Here is an 18854-nt window from a genome sequence, read left to right as displayed (position 1 = left end):
TTCACCCGCGTTTTGTGCAGGACTCGTTTCTTTTATTACACTTTCTCGTTTTCTTCCACCATACCCCCACTCTAGTTCCCAATCCACTACCTGAGCAGCAGTAGTATGAGCTCTTTAGGTGACGAATATTATGACATAGACGCCATACTAGCAGAACACGAGGCAAGAATTTTTGATTTAGTTGATTGGAACAGAGGAAAGATCTACTTGTACAGCTGTCTAACATGATTGGCAATTGACATTCCATGGTTGCAGAAAGTACCTGGAAGATTCAATGACAGTGTAGGAGCAGAGCTGAACTTGACTGGAGAAGGAGTTGCGGTAAGTCTATGGTTGTAAGCATGTGCTGTACACGACATTGTGAATGGCATTGGCTGAACAGGCTCTGTACAGGTACCAAGTGGGACTAAGGTGGAACTGCCGTACTGGCTTGCGGAGTCCCTAGTAGAGTTCTAGTGAGTGTCTATTTTCATCTACATACGTTAGGACGTGAAGTCAGATCAGAGTAGTAACATTGTCTCTTGCATAGCCAGCGGGACGAGTAAGCATAACCCACATTCTTCCCTTGGACAGGAAACCCTATCCTCTAACCTGTTGCTTGAACCATAGAACGCTATTCGACATGGAGACCCCTAGAATATACAACAATAGAGTTCGTAACGCTATTATTGCTGGACCTACGTCGGTTGATACCAGAAGAATACATCCATATTTTCATCGGCTTGGTATCAAGTTTGTGCAAAAGTTTGAGCAAGAGCAGCTTGCCCAAGTTTTGAAATTGGCAAGTGCATACATACATGGTTCTCTACACTATATGGTGCGACATGTTGCTAATATGACGCCATTGCTACAAACAGTCCTTTAGGAAGCGGCTCTATATGATCCTGGATCATGCGCAGACCGTCTTGAATACCGACTCTTCTCATTTCACGCGGAAGCTGGACGAGACAGAACGACAGTGTATGTACTGTAACATGATATGAAAGACTTGCTCATCTGTGGTTTAACTAATTGTAAGAAACATCCTTAGTATTTAAACTTGCTCACGATAGCGCTATGGCCATGAAAAGCTGGCAAAGCGGGTCGAAGCCATTATTGCAATCTGCTGTGTCTTACTAGTTCACGAACACCTCTTGTACATATACCTTTCCAAACCATACCTGGATGTCATGGGTAGATAATGGGAAACCCCGTTCCTCAAAATAATATGTAGACATCCTACAATCACAATACGACAAAGTCATGTTCCGGCTTTAATTAAACAACAGGAAAATTGATAAAAAGTGAAAGTATCTTTACTGTTGCATGAATAGTATATATATGAAAGACTATATGTAGTTGAGGAAAATAATAATAATAGTGTTCTGACATTAAAGAGGGGTTAAAGGTGAAGGAAGAATTGAAGGGACAGAATGGGAGCTTTAGAGCTCTGAGAAGACTTTGGTAAAAACAGATTTTTTTTTCGGGTGAGCTTGCTGTATCTATCTTGCGTAATTTTGCGAATGAATGGAGTGGGGGGTGCTTGCATCTAGAAATCCACGTCGAGTTTTTGCCCACATAAAGCACCGGGGATGGGTTTGAGCTATTTTTTTTCTTGGCGAGCATCAGCTGAAGGAGAGCTGAACGTCTCTATGCACGTTGTTCTGTTCAAAGACCTCCTTCATCTTCACTAGAAATCATACGAAGGCTTTCCTTCACTTTATCATCCTCGCCTCCAAAAGTGCCTCCAGTGCCAACTCTTGGAGATTTTCTACCGCTATCAGGTTGTTGTATTCGGAGAGAATTGGTTTGTTCGTACCCCATTTCATCTGACCAAGCGCGAATAGCATCGAGCATTTCCATAATCTTGACTTCATTTCCTCCAAACACATCTGAAAAAAAAAATAGGATGATGCATCATATTTAGTAAGGTGTCTCCTGCCACCACCCCCTTTTTAATGTTACTCCTATCTTTACCTTTAATCGTGTATCGACCATCCACAACTACGCCTTCTCGTCCCATAAACTTGAAGGCAGCAACAATATTGTCCAACATAGCCATGCTGACACTTCCGCCCTTTTGAGGTTGAGGTCGTCGAACTTCTTTACCGCTGAGCTGCTGTAGCAACTGAATCAAAGTATCGCCATTTCGGAAGGCATTGGACAGATCTATGACTTGTTTTCCCGGAGGAAGGTGAGTGTTGATCCAGGAAACATAGTCGGTAGGCGCCCATGAGCTGCGTGAAAAAGAGCTTGGCATCATGGACGGAGCTCGGTCATGGTGGGGATCAATCAAATCTTCGTCGTCGTTATTGATATCAAACAACGATTGCTTGGGCAAGCTTTGTTCCTCATACCATGATTGACCACCATTGGATGGTAGAGAGGGAATCTCACTGTCGTGGTGATGCATAATATTATGATGTACAGTAATACCTGATTCGCGAGTTTGATTTGACGACTTTTGACGCAAGCTCATTTTGCTATCGGCAGGCGAGAAATTCTCTTCTTCTTCCATCAACGGTGGTGAAAGCATAGCCTTATCACGCTGGCTGCCATTGATGTTACGATTTTCGTTCTTCTTGTACAAAATCATGGACGGTGGACGAGGACGCATCTTTCTAGCCGCTTCCAATGACACGGTTGCGACATGATTGGACGACATGACAGGCGCTGAAAAGTCGCGAGAAATGGTCGCTTTCATAAGTGCCTTGACCCACTGTCTCAACTCAACATCTCCATCCGTATAGAAGAAGAACGTCCTCTCCCGTTCATGCTTAGCCTTGAAGCAGTATTTGCCAGGGTTGATGTCCTCATCAATGGAAATTTTGTAGCCGCGCAAGTTGATGATTCCCTTCATACGAACATCTCGAGGACTTTTGAAGTAAAATAGGTTGGGTCCTTTGAGCACAAACCATCTCCTATTCCAGGTCTTGTATTTGTCACTTTGCTTATGTAACCAGCCCTCCTTCTCAGGCAATTGACCGGGTTCAGGCAGAGGGAATCGTTGACCACTAGGGGCATCTACAGAGGGGCGGTGCATGATTTGACTTTCAGGTCCACGAAGACCATTTGGTGCTTGACCAAACTTGTTGGATTCCTGCATGGCTTAGGTAAGTAAAACAGTCAACTCATATCTCCATACCCCCGAGGCTTACATATTTGTTTCGCATTCCATTCAGTCCATCCGAGGGTGTTCTTTCCAAGACGGATGAGCCTTTGTCAACTGACTCTGACCACAGGTCGGACATACTATGGTTGGTGGGGTTGGGACGTGGAATGACAGTGTGTTTTCCGAAAGAGGGCATAGTGGAGCGGTCGCCACTGAAATTCGTTCCATTTGAACCGACAGTGGAAATAGATTGCTTGGATGAGATCGTGTTGAATGTGTTTGAACGAGTAACGGAAGGAGCTGTGCCGGTACTTTGTGGTGACAACGGTCGGTTGGAAGGTGATAACCGAGTAGTGCTATATTCAGACACAGGGTCGTCGCTTAAAAAGCCCTTACTACTACCACCACCAAATCGAACATCTCTACTCTGTTGTGAATCTGCAGAAATTGAGGGTTCAGGTGACTGAGTGATAGACGGAGGGGCCGGAGCTCGTCGCGGAGGACCTTGCTGTTGAAATGTGTAGTCATTAAGGGCGGTGGGGATGCTGATGGACTGTCCGCCGGGAGCCAGCTTATTCGCCGGCAAGCGATTTATGTCGCCGTTGAATTTTGCAAAAGAAGGTGTTGATGCAGATGGTTTGGCGGGATAGGTTTCGTTGACGGCCGTTGACTTTGCATTTGCTGTATTGGCCACTGGTTCCTCTAGAGCCGAACTTTTACTCTATAGGGAGCCCAAGGTTAATCATTCCATTCTTCGACCGGGTTTCATCATGGAGTTCAGTGGAACTTACATCTTCATCAGAAAGACTGTGAATGCTTCCACCACCACCTTCTTGACGTGATACCTCATCTTTTAAAGCTGAAATGGCTGTCATGATTTTATATCGTTTACCGTACGTATTTATATCGAGTTCCTTGAGCGCATCAATGGTTAAATCCATCAGAATGTCTCCACTGATTTCTTGGCCTACAGGGTAAATTTTTTTTTTTTTTTTAGATATCTCCTTTTCCAATGTAATATGGGGGATAGCGATAATTTCACTCCTATCACCCTTTAAATCACTCCCTTTAGCAAAGCAAAACTTACTTGTAAAATTGGGAACCACCGAATCAAGTCCGACCATGGTTAGCCACTCGCCAACCTGCTGAACATTCCATTCCGCAGGGGATGAACGGCCTACCATGAAGATAGAGGTTTGCGTGGGGAGATGTGAGGCAGACGAAGATTTTGTCAATGAGCCTGCACGAGACTTCTTTTTCTTTTTTCGTAGGGAAGCTTTCTTAGTGGAGGAGGATGTGGTGGGAGTAGAGCGACTGGATTGTGTTTGAGGAAACATATCAGGCGACGGAAGCACTTTGATCTGGGTGATAGCGTGGTCGATTTGCGTCTCCAAATCGGTGTCGTCGGCGTAGAGGTCTTTTCGCATAGGTTGGGGAGTATGAGGGGCGGTATCCATATCAAGCGGTCTTTCATAAGATGTGTAGTTCATTGGAAAGAGGCCAATGTCGCCCTTCGTGTTTCGTCCCTATATCCAAACGAGATTAGCTGCTTTATTGCTTTGTGGATCGGGAGTACAGAGTAGGACTTACCTGCCACCATCCATCTAAGAACTTTTCGTCCTTTTCAATCACGGTGATGGGATCGCCTATTCGAAAGGCTATTTCGTCCGGGTTTTCGGCCTCGAAGTTGTGAATGGCATAGACCACTTCCATCAAGGACGTTTTGAATGAATGACTGAAAGGAATGAATGTCGTTGAGGAGAATCTGACTTGCAAAAATTGTCAAAAAGGAAAATCGACAGTCAAATCTGATTTGCCCGCAATTTAGAGGACGGTGACGTTGCAATATACATGTGATCGTTATGGTTCCCCAGCAGCCCTGCTTTTTCAACATGCGTCGTACGGTGAGACGTCATGGTCGTTGGTAGCAATGCTTTGACTACGTCTGCCAGCTACTTCTTTGTGAAAGGAAGCAACTCACTATGAGTTCCAGTGCTTGCTCTCCTCACGTTTGACATAGCGCGCCAATCACATTAATTAAAATTTTAGCTTTATTGCTACGCTTGCCTCAGTTTGGTTGGTTAGCAATTTGACACAACATTTGCAAAGGCCATTTGGCCTTACTGAACATAGCTTGCTTGAGTTCCGTCCAACATTAAGATGCCGATTTCTTTTGGCGGCACCGGGCCCCATGGTCGGTGAGAGCTGGTCCTTTTACTCCGATATTAGCCAGTTTGCTACCAATGAAAGCTCATTACACCGTTTAGACAAATTTTACAGGCAGTCCCAGAAGACGGTTCTTCTGGTGGATTATTACATGCTTTCTCTTTACTCTATTCTACGCTACTTTACAGATACCCACGACGAGGTGCAGCCTTATGTTGTTGCTTCTTACCAATTGTGCCGGCAATTGGGAATGTAAACGGTATTTGTTCCTTGCTTCCACTCCAGGCAGGTACGTGGGCAGGCTCAGGGTCAATCTTGATGTCCCGGTACCGGTGGTGCAAGTTATATCCTTTGCTGGCATCGCTGTTGTGCTTCCAAATATCCAGGTTATAGTTGCCTTTGGAGTATCGAAGCAAATAGTCGCCTACATCTAAGCCCCTGAGCTTAATTAGCAATTGACGTAACATTTCGCTCTCCTGAACGGGTCGCCTAGGGAATAAATGCATCAGCAGAGAGGATCTTTGCGAAATACAGTAAAAAGGGCTCTTACCATCGATCGGCCATGATGTCTACCATTTCTCTTCGTTCGATGCGGACCAGACTGTTTGTAGTTGGATCAATTCGTCCTTCGTAGATGGGTGCATGTCCCTGCAGGAACGATGTCATCCACTGCCTCGCACGGTCACCAGCTGTCATGGTCTCCTTGTATCCCATATGCAAATAGAAATCCACCTTTGATTTCAGGACAACCATTCGAGTCTCAGTGCCAGGGTTTGCCTGTAGTGATACAGAACGTGTGAGACACGATGCATGCAAAGTAAGAGTGTGGCATTTCCTTACCTTTTCACTTTCGCCGATGTATCCATCTGCATGCCATCGCACTAGCAGATTGATATTACCAAATGTCCACAGGTTGTAGATAGAATTATCATCATTGCGTTCTCTAGGTTTAGCTTCATTCACAGCATAATCGTCAGATCCATGTGTGTCCAAGGTTGGATCGGTGTCTTTCATTAGGGATACAGTATTCGGGGAGATAACTATGCGATGAGATAAGCGTTACCTCATGTACATAAGGCACGACCAACACACTACGACACATCGTCATCATCACATACCTCCTGTCTCCGTTTTTTGGGCTGTTTCCTCCGACATGGATTTACCTTGGTGGTCTATGGATTGCTTTTGATTTTGGTTCAAAGTGATGCTTTTGAGTACCGCATCATAAACGATCTCGGCTCTTTGCCGATTATTCATGCTTGGCTCCGTAAATGGGTCATCTATATATACAGTTTTGACTATCCATGGGGTTGGTTTAATAGATTGAATTTAGATTGGAAGTGAAGACAAGTCAACTTACCTTGTGTTGTATCCGATGGATGGGGTTCAACAATTCGAATTGGAATATCCAAATCGTAATCTCGGTCTTTTTCTAAGGCAACAATGGATGAGAGACTTTTAGAGGTGGCTACAACGTGGACGTTATGGTCAGTGACCATTTTGGGTATATTGGAGTCTTGCGCAATGGCAATCTCAGGCTGTTGAAGAAAGCAGAGCATTCATTAACGGTGGCCACATTCATGTCACATATCAGCACAGAAACCAACGTACCTGCTTAACGTAAGTTCTATCATCCTTTTTGCGAGAAGAGAAGTAGGTGTCTTTGAACGGGATGGCCATGGGTAGCTTTGATGGAAATTCGCATCGGAATAAGCTTCCTTGTCGCTTCAAAAGATTTTTATGAACCAGAATGGGTTCTTGTCCTCTCAATACTTTGGCAAAAACACTGACACTGTTTTGGAATTCATAGGTGGCCTATAGAGTTATGAGTATACACTGATTCTCGTGGCTAGATAGCAACCTGTATCGTCCAACTACTCACCGGATAACTAGCCACTCTCTCGCGCTCCAAAGCGTAATGTTGATCCAAGATGCGTGATATATTGGCATCTACCTTGTTCATGGCATCACTGTCGCGTATTTGAGATAACTGCCATTGCAAAAATTCTTTCTTCTCTTCCTCAACTTCCCGACTCATTTTTCCGTGAGCGGACCTGTCTTCACCAGAAACGAGGGAAGGCTGTAGCCAAATGATGAGTAAATTGTCTGAACATTCATGGCACTATATCTCCATTTACCTACATTTGATCGTAATAACTCGCTAGTCTGCATGTACTTGAGATGTTCCTCTCTGCTGAATCTTGACATCCTAGGGTATTTGGCCTGAGAGCGCTCTCCTGACCCAACAAGTGGCACACCCGCTGATACTGCTGCAATAGTCAGATCGTCCATATGTTCTGAATGGCCTCTTTCACTTGAAGGTGTGTTTGCACTATAATCTAGCGGCACAGAATCCGACACATTTTTTGATCTAGATTTCAAATCTAACCGAGCTTCACTTTGTGCGGATATAGAAGTGAGAAGACCACCAAGTACATCTGGAGCCTCTCCTTCTGGTCTTGGGCTTGGTGTAGCCACAGTTTTAGGCGTTGTAGCAGCCGACTGAGCTTTAGCCGAAGTGGGCTCCGAAGCCATCTTAAACATTTCGAATGGCTTTTGAAGATTATAGATGGATCGATCGTTGAATTCCTTTTGCGTGAAAAACAACGTTTCTCCCGCCTGTGATCCATCATTGCCACATTTGAAAGGAGTAGGTGGGAGAGGAAGTTGTGCCGCATGACGAACAGAGCCCTTGACCAGGCGACCTCTCTTTTTCTTTGGAGGCTCAATGGCTGGACTATCAGCCATTTCATTATCAGAGGTGTTTGGCGTGTTCCCGGCAGACGGTGTAGGTGGCAAAGTGGGCGAAACATGTGCGCGCAACGAGTCGATTACTTCCATTGGAGCCATATTGGTGTATGTTACGGTTGCTGAGCCTGACGACTCCGCAAATTCATCCAGCTGCATTGCGTCGTCCGCTGGCATGATTTCCTCTGCAGCTGGCGGTGTACTCGCGGGTGGTTCTACATTGGTGTTCTTGTTCTTTGACGGAGGGCGACCTCTTCGTTTTGGGGTGGATTGCGGTTCTTGCGCGGAAGTGACCGGTGAATCTGAATGAATCTGCTCAGATTCCACAACAGGCCCACTAGGAATATTGCGATTTCGAAGTTCAGGACTCATTAAAGCAAGTGAACAACAGACATGAACAATAACAGAAGGGTAGGGCAGATAAATTTGACCAGACTTTCAGACAAGAGCAAAAGAAAAATTTCCATCCACGACACGACCGACGTGACTGGCAAGCACAACGTCGTTCACCATGGAAAACTTTCATCCACAAGCTTTGTTATAAGAAAATAATAAGAAACGATGTTTTTAATATTTGGGAGACAGGAAATATCTACAACATGAGGGCGTTTTATTTTTGATGTTAAAGCGTTTATGAGATACGCTCCAGTGCTTCCAGGATGACAATGCTATTACCACGGATGACCTAAAGGAAATCGTAACCAACATCAGTAAAATTGACAATAACTGGACTGCGATTGGGATAAAGCTGCTTACCACCATGCCGATGTTATGCTTTTCAGTGGCACTGACTTCTTCAATGGTATCGTCCAATACAACGTTCATGAAAGGATCGTAACCTCGCAAGATTCCAGTGACTCTTCTGGATCCATTGAGTTGCAAGGAAAGACGTTTGTCCATATATCTGCAAAGTAACGTCGACGTATCAGTATCAGGCTGCTCAACAAAATTTTGGTGATCGAGATGCAATTTGAATCAAAAACTCTACTTTTTAAGTTCTGGGGTCGCAGTTTTTGCCGACATAGTTGCGATTACCTATAATTGAGAAAGATCCGGTATGAGTGATTAGTTCGCTGTGAGGTGTAAAGCGTTGGATCAATGTCGATGTGGACATACCGAGTTGAGTGGGTGATGTAGGAAGAGCGAGTCAACCGCGATGTTTGTATCGCAGCACTTGAGCACGTGACCCATCAAAAATTGGAATTTCAACACTGAAATGCCCGACTTTCAGGCACTACAGCAGCCAAAAAAAAAAAAAAGCTGCCAAACGTGTTTTGTTAGTATGAACGACATGGCCGACCATAGTGCAGAACTAAAGCGGCGATTTCCTGGTCGTTCTGATCAGATAGATACTCTGCTGAGTCTAATGGGAAGGGTAAGGCTGCGTCTTGCTACACTGGTCACACACTTCAAGTCCTTTAACACTTCCATCGCCAGCCGGCCGATCCAACTGTACCTTCTATCTTGATATACGGCCACTCATCGTCTGGAAAAACCAGTCTTGTTCGTGATTTACTATCTACAACCATCGCACGGAAACAATGGGCTTATATCAATTGCATCGAACGTCACACCCCTCGAATGATGTTCGAACACGCTGTGAATGAATGGTGTAGTTGGTCGCCATCGTGGGATAACCAGTTCACCTCAATTGCTCGCATCGACAACTTGAACGATTTTTTATGTGTTTTGAAGGAAGGAGTGCCTCTCAATCAGCATAGTACGGAAATGATCGGCGACAAAGAAACTCGATACCTGGTAAGTGAGGACCTAAGCTTAAGGACACATTGCGCTTCGCGATCGGGCTCACCATTTATTACCCTGCAAGGTACTTGATCGTGCCGAGCGTTTACGAGATATGGGAGCTACGATCTTACCTGCGTTACTTCGGCTTTCTGAAATTGTAAGTGGATTTACGTTACTGCTGTCGAGATGTAAAACCTACTCATATCATTCAATAGTCACAACGCAATATCTGTGTCATACTACTCTCAACTATTGTTTACGAAAAGTTTCGAACTAAATCTGGGTCGTATGAACCACTCGTCATTCGATTTCCCGAGTATTCCAAGGAGGATACGTTGCAGATCTTACGTCGTGATTTCTCAGAAGATGGAATGGACATCGAGGTTGAGGACAAGGGGACCGTGCATTTGAACGACGACTTTTTCCGATCCTTTTCCGAGGTGATCTATTCGATCTTTTTTCAAAATTGCAAGGATCTGAATGAGCTTAGACACCTTGTTGCTCTTTTATTTCCTCTGTTTATCAACCCAATACGCGATGGAAGAGGTACGTCAGTCTTAAAGTGGACTACACCAATACAAACAGCTTCTTACCATCATTGCAGCTAAAACTCATGAGACGGCCAAGCTTTTCAAATTGGCACAACCATACTTTGCCGAAGCAACCGATAAGCTGTATCTGCGTGAAATCTCCAGTTCAGAATGGGCCAAGCGAACGTCGGAAATGGCAGATGCAAAAACTACAACATCTCATACAGTGGACGCATCCGTGATAGCTGCTATACGGACGAATGCAAAAGGTAGGTAGAGATGAAGAATGCCAGCCTGACCCAAGCATGACCATTAACGTATTGTTCAGGCGATTTTGATCTACCGTATTATACCAAGTTTTTGCTTATAGCATCGTACCTTGCATCTTATAATCCGCCTAGGTTCGATGTACGGTACTTTGCAAAGGTCGCGGATGAAAAGAAAAAGAAAAAGAGAGGTATCCATAAATCAGCGTCCGACAAGAGTGGAGGAAAGGTAAAAAGTCCACATATTCAAATGAGCGTCGATGTGAGCCGTTGAATTGAACTCAAATTGTAGATGAGACAACAACTATTGGGTCCAAAAGCCTTCCCTGTAGAACGTATGCTGGCAATTTTCTACAGTATCATTGACGATAAACTGGATGATGCCATTGATATTCCTGTTCAGGTAAAGAGCCCGCTGCGTCCACATCCATTGTGCTGGTTCCATCCTTCTCACCATACAATTCAACTGCTAGATCACAAGTTTAACAACGCTGCGCTTGCTGCTTCGAACTACGAATATGGACAAATTGGATGGAGCAAAGTACAAGTGCAATGTATCATTCGACTTCATCCGCGGTGTTGCTCGAAGTGTCCGATTTGAAATCGACAAGTACCTGTTTGATTTTATCTAATGCGTTCTTCGCTTCGCACAGCATATACCCCCCGCAACTTTTTTTTTTTTCCTTGCGTGTACATTGTTTTTCTTGGTTTGGTTTGGTTTGTAATAATTGATTATATGTGTCCATTGATATGGTTGTATGTAGTGATGAAACGAATCGAAAAAGTACAAGTAGTTGAGTGCATGTATAGCGAGGTGGTAGTAAAGAACGAGACGGAAATGTGGATAGTAGCTAGAGTAAGGTAGAAAGGCTGGTATGGTAGGTACTATGATGACGATGGTCGCAGCTCCAGCTTCAACCCAACAAAAAAAAAAAAGAGGGAGGTGTTAAAATTGCTGGCGGATCAGATCAGACACGGTGGAGGGAACTTACAAAGAGGAAGGCACTTTTGATAGGGTTAGCGATGGTTAGGCCATGCTTGTTATAGACATTCTTATTTTCGTCGTCTATAAAGCTCATTAACCGCTTGACAGACTAGAAAGAAGGACAGTAAGTCATGGGTACATTGGATTAAAGTGCTAGGACTGTCGTTGCAGAACTCACCCGCTGGTAGTGAGTGGAGAAGAACATTGGCCAAAGGTATATGGTCAATATCTCCATGACATTATCGAAGACATTATTGGATAAACGCTCAGCGTTGTGCATAATATCGTTGATGGTCATAACGGTGTATCGCAGCTGTTCTTCAGTGATCTAATATTTTTTTTTTAGTAAGGTGGATTCAACGAAATGGAATCAGCGGCGAGTTAGCATGGGGGGTAATTAAATACCTTGCCGTGGAGTTCCTGCGGATATTCTAATGAGAATTTCGTGATGCCGTCGCCAAGAGAATAATCCCGTTCTATTCTTATAAATTCTGTTGGCTCAGCCATGTGTTCGTAAATGGAGTGATGAATGGAGGAGTCAGCGATGGAAGGGGAGGTTTTTAAAAAATCATCTAGCGAGATGAGAGGAAGTGTGTCAGGGGCTGCTGGCTTTCTTGTTGGAAGTTGAATCGAATGACGCGTCCTCAGCTGTGGCGTGCGGGCAGCAGCAGGAGGAGGTTTGATCAGGACAAACGTGTCGGTGTGCCTTCGTTTTACTTGAGAATCCATCAAAGTACAGACAGGCAAACCTATAACCTCATCACTTTGAATGTTTTGTGCTACTTTCATATTGGTACAAGCTGCTGAGTCATAAACCTCTCTATTCAACAACGACGAAGATACCATGGTGATTTAATAATGGATTTGCATCATCCTCGAATACGTTTTTTCAAAGCCGCATTGCTCATGCAAAAAATCATGTTCTTGCTGTGGACATTCTTTCCTTCCCCTTATAGAGAGCAATTAGTGAATTTTCTAATTGTCAATGCCTCGTTTATTTCAAAAATGATAGATGAAATAAAACATCGGGTGGTGAACAAGATATTAATTGCGAAAAGGTGAAATGTTGCCTGATATGGAGTCATCTGCATGGCAACTCCCATAACCGTAAGTATAACGTCACAATGGTGAATAAAAGCATTGATGAATGGAAGACATGAAATAGTACAACTTGAAGGTAGGCATAATTGCTTTGGAGTATAATGAATTCAGGTTCAACCGGACTTGAAAAAAAAAAAGTTGGTAAGAGCTATGAGAGATTTATGCACAGACACGCTCCTACACAGGGGGATGAATGTCAAAAAAAGATGTCCGGCGGCACTGTTTGACGTTTTTCCTTAATCTCGACATTCACCATGGCGGAATCTTCAGTAGAAACCAAGCATATGCGAACGCACAGGGATGATCCTGCTGCACCCTGTGGCTGCTTCGTTTCCAAATGGAATACACCTGAAGAATACGATGAGAATTTGGCACCGGTTCAGTGCTTTCCTCAAGCCTTCCCATTTACGTTGTTTCAAGCTCGACCTTCAAAGCGACCCATCACAAGACCAACCACTCCTACGCCACTACATGTACACGAATGAGAAATTGTCATTATGCGTACTTTTTTGTTCCCAATTTTTCAACGTCAATAGATGCAATGTTGATTCTCGTATAGTTGCAACCCTTGTCATTGTAACACATTCGCTCTGCATTGTATGATAGCAGACCACGCAGGCTGTTACTACCAATAAAAAAAATGCCAATAGGCATAACTGGCTTTTGTGGTTTAAGCGTGATGAGAGATGCATTATTCATACGGCGGTCAAAATGGTCTTTTCATCAAGACCAACCAGCAAGTCTCCTCAATAGCCAGTTTCCAATGCCACTGGCGCAAAAAGTCTTTATTGAGCTCCTAGTAGAAAATTGATGCAGAAAAAGTGCGTATGTTGTTGGGATAGAACGATGCTTTTGACCAAGACTTTCCATCGTTACATGGCGATTGCACTCAAAATGTACATGTTTTTGGCAGCTCAGTCTACTCTATCTACTTTGGCAATCCGTTTTCCTCTACTGGTTGTTCGGCGTCCAATTCTTGGTCGGCGGTCTCGGGATGGGCTTTCATGTATGAAATGCAGGCGTCATGGAGAGTTTTCATGAAGCCAGGAACACCTTGCTTTGCTGCCCAGTTGATGACACTGTTTGGTATATTTCCCTGATCATAGTAAGAGGCAAAGTTAGTTGGAAGCGATGATCATGTCAAATAGGTAAGGCTGAGATCTACCTTAGGGTCATCAAAATAGTCCAACTGAAACGAGAATTGAATGGTTATTTCCTTTTATGATAGGTGGCGGATTTTTTAAGCCTTGGACTTTACCTGCACTAAGCTTCCTCCCTTCCCATCGTCCTCGATGACGATATTCTGACGGTAGTTGTCAATACGGATGACTCCGTTGCTTGGGGGTTCGAACACTGGTACCTGGTAGGACTGGACCGAGTCACCTTGGATGACGAGCAATGTCCGATCTTGAGCAGCTTGAAGTGTCTTCAACTTCATCTGGTACACATAGTCACGGTTGCTGAGAGGCCATGGGTATTTCATGACAAAGTGCAACACCTCTTTCGATCCCAACTCCTTGTAGCAGAGCATATTCTTATCCCATTTTTGCCGAAAGTCAAGGTCCAGGTAGACCTTGGTGAGGACTTTGGCTGGTATATCAGGATAGCCTCCTATGACTCGATATTCAAACAAGGCAGGTTTTGGTTCAAACCGACGTCGATAGATCTTGAAATTAGTCGCTTCCACGAAAAATGTCCATGGTGATAGATCGCTATTGATGTACTCCTCGGCAAACTTTGAAAATGATTCGTCACTGAACGTAGCCATATATGAAGAACAAGGTAGGAGAAAAGGTCACAAGTAGTGTGGACGATGAAATTCCGCGACTGAAAAAAATAAAATCAGTTGTTCCATGTAAATGAGTTGCATGCCACACGTGGGGTGTAGCAGTTGGCACAGACGCAACGGGGCACACTCTGTCAAGTCGTTATTTATAAAAATGTGCAGGGTTAGGGAAAAAGCCAGTAGAGAATAGACTTTGAAGGTTTAAGCATGCCTTGTCACTGTTAGGCTTTTTCTATTCCTTTTGTTGACGGTCAAGTACCATTCATGTTGAATGAACAACGCCATATGCAGACCCGTTTTACGGGAGACCACCGATTCAGTAGACCTCTAACATTTAGGGTTATTAGCGGGACGCTATTATGTCTATTGAGGAGGAAAAGACCAAGACATACGACACCACCGTACCCAGGAGTACAAGCATTCACTATATATGCATCTTATCCATGCGATTGCCTCATACGCGCGTAAAAAAGAAGACGTAAAATGGTGTTAAGAACATTACACAAACTTGATCAGCGATACAGAACAAAGTCGGTTTGCATACCATAACATAAAGATCAAGTTGTTAACGTAGGCATTGTGGATGGCACTATGACATGTGCAGAAGCTGTAGGTGGCTCAACTCGTCCAGGGCAGGGACTTCGAACACTGACTGAATGGCCACCCATAAAGACAGGTTAGAATGGAGCCAGCCAAGCGGACACTAGGACTTTTGTTTTTCCCAACATCATTAAAGCGGTGTTTGGTTATTTTTTTTTAGAGTAACGTTTCCAATTTGGTAAGAAATTCAATATCTATGATACTATAGGTATAACTTTTTTGCGACTATTAATTGCTTTGGAGATCGACATAAACACGAAATGCAGACGTAGAGAATACAATTTTGAATTACAGATGAGGGGGGAAAGGGAAGAATAATAATATATATAAGGGGAAGGGAAAAGAAAAATATAGGAGAATGAGGGAGTTTGAGATATTATCGTTATACTTGAGCTTTTTTGTGGTGGTTGATGACGGAGAGGGGGATTTTCGCTTTTTACTGCCGTACTGCATTAAGATCCTGATCTGATTGTTTTGCGTTCTTGGGTGTAGACATCAGTGGTAACCGTTTCCTTGGTAAGTCAACGACAATCCTTCGAGCTTGACTGCTTTCTTGACAAGTGTTTGTACAGTACCAAACACCACGAGTCCATTTCATACCTGCCTCCAAACAGCCACTGTGAAAAGCCCGCGGACACCCTGCACATCGCATTGTGTTTCCTTGATGCTCCCGCTCCTGACAAGATGAGCAAAAGAGTTGCAGTACAGGTATCACTCTATCGTTGACTGACTCATGTTCGAATTCAGTCAAGTTCAATCGAGGTAGTTTGCAAGCAAAACCGTAACCTTTATAGTCACAGCCATGTTTACTATTGGGAATAATAATAATAATATTTAGAGTTCAGAACACAGTTTCTAAAGAGTGGGTGTATTCGGAGCCATAAAAATAAACCCAACTTACTTGCATAATGTGCGCTTGCCCCATGGACCTGGTCGCCAGTTGACGCCTTCCGTCGTTCCACAGTAGCGACACCAATCCACTTCAGCTTCCGTAAATTGTTCAAAGATGGTGGACTTGTTGTTTTCGCCCTGATCAGGTTCATCTTCAGAGGCTGAGCTCCATGAATTTCGTCTGCTGCTGGACCATGAAAAAGCCGATGGCGAGGGTGAACGAGCCTCTGATTGGTCTTCGTCGCATTTAGGACGCTTGTCACTAAGTTTAGAACTTTTTTTTTTAGTTTATGTGCTGCCCAACTTTTCATAGCTCCTATCTTACCCAAGGTGATCTTGATCTGAAGGGTCTGATACAGTAACGAAAATAGGTGATGTGGGAGGAGTATCAACTCGAGACACTAAGTTGGGTTCAGAACGCTTCCGTTTCCTACACACCATGTAGGATTCTGCATCCTCCGAATCCGACATGGCGGCAGGAGGCGTCGGCAAGTCTTCCAAGAGGTTCTGCTTGTTATTATCCTTCGCAATCGTCGAGTGTTTGTGTAATTTTTGCGACAATAAGCCGTCAACTCCAAATAGGCTGTGCGCCTCCTCTAAAAGGAAAGCTGGATCTTCTTGTTGCACCATTATCGGAGTTGAGACCGTTTCATAATCGCTATCACTCTCCGCCGCCGCTGGTGGTGCTGGTGCCAGGAACACATCACGTTTAACAAATTCATGGACGTCCTTGTACATAGAGTCGTAGGTGATAGTAGCGTTAGAAAGGGTGTGATGGATGGGCGATTGCGTGTAAAAGAGGTAGGCCTGTTGGGTGTAGGCAAGGTCCATTTTGCATTGTTTGCACAGTGCAAAGCTCTTGGCACTCTGCTGCGCTGTGGTAGGCTGACAGCACATGCAGGCATCGGTATGGAGGGTCATGTCCATGTCAGTTCTGCTTGGATCGTTCAGATCCTGCAATATAAAGTGTTCGGTGGTGGCGGTCATGGATTTCTTGAGGCAAACGAGATAAGAGACTTGAGGTCAATAAGTAGTAGAAGAAGAGCACTATCAATTTTCCAGCGGGCACAATAAAACAATAAGAAAGAGAAGAAAGAGAGAAAAGGAAGAAGGAGGGCAGCAAGAGAAAGAACCAGAAAGTATAATCACTGTTTGTTCTGCGACACACGCTATGAGTAGCTCTATAATTGCCAGCCAGCCAGCCAGCCAAAATTCAATCTATGAGCTCTCGTATGACCTTCTTTTCTATTTACCCCTCTTTTGACTCCGTTGAATAGCTATACCGAAACCAACTGTTTATGAGCGTATCTCAAACCAAAATCTACCAAGAATATCTTTTATCGATATAGCTTGCTTCTTCCGCCGTTGAGCCACGTGTGGCATTGGTTGAGGCAGGTTTCCACCCAAAATGGGGGGTTTAAAAATAAAAAAACCAATCTTTGTGTGGTTTGGATTCAGTTGAAATCCCCTTATTGTTTACGTAGTAGCGTCATCGTATCAAATGGCATTTTTTTTATTACACTCTCTATTGCTTGTTGGCTGCTGTGGTATGTAGGACTGGGGCGGCGCTTATGACAAGGTTCGCAATATCTCCATCGCTCTTTGAGCCTTCCTTTTGGCCACTTGGTGTTCCTGCTTTTGCTCTTGCGCCTTGGCACTCTGCGCCTGCTTTTGAGCCTTAGCCATCATCTTTTCAGCATCAAATTCGTCGTCATCCTCCTCCACACCACCTGTTCGCTGGTCTGTTTCAGACTCAGAGTCATCCTGATCGGGGTATTGTTGGTGGATTTGGGTGGCCTCTTCAATTGTAACCTGCAAAGCTAGGAGGTAAGACACACAGAGCTGCCTGACCATAAACAACCATAATTCTTACCTGTCTCGCTTTCCCTTTCAAATCCTGCACGTATTCCAATAAAATCGCAAAATCTTCATCGCTTATCTGCACAATGAAAAAAAAATAAACATGGTGTTGCACAGGGTTAATTGAGTTCAAGCTTTCCCTTTTCTCCATCCAATCGTAGCCTTACCTTCACTTCATCGTACATATTAGCCAGTAGCCAAATTTGTCGCACCTTTTGAAACTTCCACTCTGATCGATCTGACTTCCATGTCCGCAAATAGTCAATTGCTATGAACAAAGAATTTAATGATGACTGTTAATATTTTCGCTCATCCTCAACTCAATTCACTGCACTGCCTACCTGGATTAGTGGGTAGAATAGACCCTGTGCTGCCATTTTGGAATATCGAAGCCGTGGACGTCGTTGCCGATACTTCGCTACTAGGTCTTTTCTTCTGCTTCTTACTCTTCTTCTTTTGACTTTCTTCCGGTATAGCAGCAGCCACTTTCTTCTCGATCACCTCGGCATTGTCGCCGAACGTGACATGAGTTCCAGTGGGTTTTTTTAGTGAAGCGATCGCCTTTCTGGCCGTCATAGATTTAATGAGCGCCTCGGCTGGAGTCAGCTTTCGTTTCTTTGCAACCGGTGCAGTGACTGTGCTGGAATCAGTCTTTTGTGAGTTGGTACGTTTCTCTGCCTTGGCGGTAGGTTCCGTGGCTGGCATGGTGTAGGTGATCTATAGGTTTTCTTTGCATGCCAAAAAAAAAAAAATCGAAGAGGAGAAAAAAAGACGAACACAGTCACAAGACCAGCCAGTTGAAGCAGACCGACCTCATTGACAGCAGTTAACGCTTGCAAGACATACCAATTTACATGACACTGGCGTGTATCGTAGACTTTTTAAGGGCATATACACAAACCACTCGCAAACACCCTAAGGAATTTTCCAGACATACTAAATTTTGCCCTGTGCGCTCAGGCCAATGAATGCAAGTTCCTGGCTTTCACAGAACTCTGAATTATGGTATCCAAGTTTCAAATCAATCGAGAACACATTATGCATCTCGCATGTCTTCCGAAGTGTTACCTATTTTCACCCAAAG

The 18854-nt window shown here is 44.1% G+C and overlaps 11 protein-coding genes across 11 annotated transcripts; 3 read left to right on the top strand and 8 right to left on the bottom strand.

The window, feature by feature from the left end:
* Positions 1-1188, top strand: K450DRAFT_259398 (uncharacterized protein). The gene is made up of 7 exons (XM_051591995.1): positions 1-162; positions 256-321; positions 394-455; positions 530-541; positions 610-781; positions 858-960; positions 1031-1188. The coding sequence occupies exons 1-7, from the start codon at positions 106-108 to the stop codon at positions 1117-1119; spliced, it is 561 nt and encodes a 186-aa protein (XP_051440925.1). The 5' UTR covers positions 1-105; the 3' UTR covers positions 1120-1188.
* On the bottom strand, positions 1189-1905 carry K450DRAFT_259396 (uncharacterized protein). Its single transcript, XM_051591994.1, has one exon. It carries the CDS (start codon positions 1603-1605, stop codon positions 1258-1260), a length of 348 nt encoding a protein of 115 aa, XP_051440924.1. The 5' UTR covers positions 1606-1905; the 3' UTR covers positions 1189-1257.
* On the bottom strand, positions 1384-4873 carry K450DRAFT_259392 (uncharacterized protein). Its single transcript, XM_051591993.1, has 6 exons — positions 4682-4873; positions 4179-4617; positions 3883-4058; positions 3138-3812; positions 1957-3079; positions 1384-1871 (listed from the first exon to the last, which is right to left on the bottom strand). Exons 1-6 carry the CDS (start codon positions 4802-4804, stop codon positions 1648-1650), a joined length of 2760 nt encoding a protein of 919 aa, XP_051440923.1. The 5' UTR covers positions 4805-4873; the 3' UTR covers positions 1384-1647.
* Positions 4874-5124: 251 nt separating this feature from the next.
* On the bottom strand, positions 5125-8434 carry K450DRAFT_259387 (uncharacterized protein). The gene is made up of 8 exons (XM_051591992.1): positions 7400-8434; positions 7140-7337; positions 6869-7072; positions 6618-6795; positions 6376-6555; positions 6098-6297; positions 5808-6034; positions 5125-5746 (listed from the first exon to the last, which is right to left on the bottom strand). The coding sequence occupies exons 1-8, from the start codon at positions 8375-8377 to the stop codon at positions 5440-5442; spliced, it is 2472 nt and encodes an 823-aa protein (XP_051440922.1). The 5' UTR covers positions 8378-8434; the 3' UTR covers positions 5125-5439.
* A 38-nt stretch (positions 8435-8472) lies between these two features.
* On the bottom strand, positions 8473-9236 carry K450DRAFT_259381 (uncharacterized protein). The gene is made up of 4 exons (XM_051591991.1): positions 9122-9236; positions 8994-9040; positions 8762-8909; positions 8473-8690 (listed from the first exon to the last, which is right to left on the bottom strand). The coding sequence occupies exons 1-4, from the start codon at positions 9194-9196 to the stop codon at positions 8637-8639; spliced, it is 324 nt and encodes a 107-aa protein (XP_051440921.1). The 5' UTR covers positions 9197-9236; the 3' UTR covers positions 8473-8636.
* A 16-nt stretch (positions 9237-9252) lies between these two features.
* K450DRAFT_259376 (uncharacterized protein) lies at positions 9253-11575 on the top strand. The gene is made up of 8 exons (XM_051591990.1): positions 9253-9380; positions 9443-9763; positions 9834-9908; positions 9967-10297; positions 10356-10550; positions 10610-10776; positions 10840-10950; positions 11021-11575. The coding sequence occupies exons 1-8, from the start codon at positions 9288-9290 to the stop codon at positions 11177-11179; spliced, it is 1452 nt and encodes a 483-aa protein (XP_051440920.1). The 5' UTR covers positions 9253-9287; the 3' UTR covers positions 11180-11575.
* On the bottom strand, positions 11516-12039 carry K450DRAFT_180069 (uncharacterized protein; the record flags this gene model as incomplete). The annotated part of the gene is made up of 3 exons (XM_051584332.1): positions 11516-11641; positions 11711-11860; positions 11938-12039. The coding sequence occupies 3 exons, from the start codon at positions 12037-12039 to the stop codon at positions 11516-11518; spliced, it is 378 nt and encodes a 125-aa protein (XP_051440919.1).
* A 1269-nt stretch (positions 12040-13308) lies between these two features.
* Positions 13309-13761, top strand: K450DRAFT_259372 (uncharacterized protein). The gene has a single exon (XM_051591989.1). The coding sequence runs from the start codon at positions 13444-13446 to the stop codon at positions 13672-13674; it is 231 nt and encodes a 76-aa protein (XP_051440918.1). The 5' UTR covers positions 13309-13443; the 3' UTR covers positions 13675-13761.
* K450DRAFT_259371 (uncharacterized protein) lies at positions 13760-14538 on the bottom strand. Its single transcript, XM_051591988.1, has one exon. The coding sequence runs from the start codon at positions 14399-14401 to the stop codon at positions 13874-13876; it is 528 nt and encodes a 175-aa protein (XP_051440917.1). The 5' UTR covers positions 14402-14538; the 3' UTR covers positions 13760-13873.
* A 1657-nt stretch (positions 14539-16195) lies between these two features.
* On the bottom strand, positions 16196-17072 carry K450DRAFT_259361 (uncharacterized protein). Its single transcript, XM_051591987.1, has one exon. The coding sequence runs from the start codon at positions 16895-16897 to the stop codon at positions 16232-16234; it is 666 nt and encodes a 221-aa protein (XP_051440916.1). The 5' UTR covers positions 16898-17072; the 3' UTR covers positions 16196-16231.
* Positions 17073-17375: 303 nt separating this feature from the next.
* Positions 17376-18730, bottom strand: K450DRAFT_259356 (uncharacterized protein). The gene is made up of 3 exons (XM_051591986.1): positions 18112-18730; positions 17938-18038; positions 17376-17849 (listed from the first exon to the last, which is right to left on the bottom strand). The coding sequence occupies exons 1-3, from the start codon at positions 18473-18475 to the stop codon at positions 17712-17714; spliced, it is 603 nt and encodes a 200-aa protein (XP_051440915.1). The 5' UTR covers positions 18476-18730; the 3' UTR covers positions 17376-17711.
* Positions 18731-18854: the final 124 nt, after the last annotated feature.

This window comes from Umbelopsis ramanniana (genome assembly GCF_025399195.1).
Source record: "Umbelopsis ramanniana AG unplaced genomic scaffold K450scaffold_75, whole genome shotgun sequence".
Lineage (NCBI taxonomy): Eukaryota > Fungi > Mucoromycota > Umbelopsidomycetes > Umbelopsidales > Umbelopsidaceae > Umbelopsis > Umbelopsis ramanniana.
Note: the sequence above shows the minus strand (reverse complement) of the source record. Positions and strands in the feature narration are given on the sequence as shown.

Excerpts from the sequence above, each read along its gene's own strand:
- K450DRAFT_259398 (XM_051591995.1), top strand. The coding sequence starts at position 106 with ATGAGCTCTTTAGGTGACGAATATTATGACATAGACGCCATACTAGCA. Across the intron at positions 782-857 it reads TTGCCCAAGTTTTGAAATTG|TCCTTTAGGAAGCGGCTCTA; the intron begins GCAAGTGCATAC and ends TGCTACAAACAG. Across the intron at positions 961-1,030 it reads GGACGAGACAGAACGACAGT|TATTTAAACTTGCTCACGAT; the intron begins GTATGTACTGTA and ends AAACATCCTTAG.
- K450DRAFT_259396 (XM_051591994.1), bottom strand. The coding sequence starts at position 1,605 with ATGCTCGCCAAGAAAAAAAATAGCTCAAACCCATCCCCGGTGCTTTAT.
- K450DRAFT_259392 (XM_051591993.1), bottom strand. The coding sequence starts at position 4,804 with ATGGAAGTGGTCTATGCCATTCACAACTTCGAGGCCGAAAACCCGGAC. Across the intron at positions 3,080-3,137 it reads ATGGAATGCGAAACAAATAT|GAATCCAACAAGTTTGGTCA; the intron begins GTAAGCCTCGGG and ends TAAGCCATGCAG. Across the intron at positions 1,872-1,956 it reads TGGTCGATACACGATTAAAG|ATGTGTTTGGAGGAAATGAA; the intron begins GTAAAGATAGGA and ends TTTTTTTTTCAG.
- K450DRAFT_259387 (XM_051591992.1), bottom strand. The coding sequence starts at position 8,377 with ATGAGTCCTGAACTTCGAAATCGCAATATTCCTAGTGGGCCTGTTGTG. Across the intron at positions 7,073-7,139 it reads AGAGAGTGGCTAGTTATCCG|GCCACCTATGAATTCCAAAA; the intron begins GTGAGTAGTTGG and ends ATAACTCTATAG. Across the intron at positions 6,035-6,097 it reads ACATCGGCGAAAGTGAAAAG|GCAAACCCTGGCACTGAGAC; the intron begins GTAAGGAAATGC and ends GTATCACTACAG.
- K450DRAFT_259381 (XM_051591991.1), bottom strand. The coding sequence starts at position 9,196 with ATGGGTCACGTGCTCAAGTGCTGCGATACAAACATCGCGGTTGACTCG. Across the intron at positions 8,910-8,993 it reads GCGACCCCAGAACTTAAAAA|ATATATGGACAAACGTCTTT; the intron begins GTAGAGTTTTTG and ends GTTACTTTGCAG. Across the intron at positions 8,691-8,761 it reads AGCATAACATCGGCATGGTG|GTCATCCGTGGTAATAGCAT; the intron begins GTAAGCAGCTTT and ends GATTTCCTTTAG.
- K450DRAFT_259376 (XM_051591990.1), top strand. The coding sequence starts at position 9,288 with ATGAACGACATGGCCGACCATAGTGCAGAACTAAAGCGGCGATTTCCT. Across the intron at positions 9,381-9,442 it reads TGCTGAGTCTAATGGGAAGG|CCGGCCGATCCAACTGTACC; the intron begins GTAAGGCTGCGT and ends TTCCATCGCCAG. Across the intron at positions 9,909-9,966 it reads TACTTCGGCTTTCTGAAATT|TCACAACGCAATATCTGTGT; the intron begins GTAAGTGGATTT and ends ATCATTCAATAG.
- K450DRAFT_259372 (XM_051591989.1), top strand. The coding sequence starts at position 13,444 with ATGCAGAAAAAGTGCGTATGTTGTTGGGATAGAACGATGCTTTTGACC.
- K450DRAFT_259371 (XM_051591988.1), bottom strand. The coding sequence starts at position 14,401 with ATGGCTACGTTCAGTGACGAATCATTTTCAAAGTTTGCCGAGGAGTAC.
- K450DRAFT_259361 (XM_051591987.1), bottom strand. The coding sequence starts at position 16,897 with ATGACCGCCACCACCGAACACTTTATATTGCAGGATCTGAACGATCCA.
- K450DRAFT_259356 (XM_051591986.1), bottom strand. The coding sequence starts at position 18,475 with ATGCCAGCCACGGAACCTACCGCCAAGGCAGAGAAACGTACCAACTCA. Across the intron at positions 18,039-18,111 it reads TATTCTACCCACTAATCCAG|CAATTGACTATTTGCGGACA; the intron begins GTAGGCAGTGCA and ends CTTTGTTCATAG. Across the intron at positions 17,850-17,937 it reads ATATGTACGATGAAGTGAAG|ATAAGCGATGAAGATTTTGC; the intron begins GTAAGGCTACGA and ends TTCATTGTGCAG.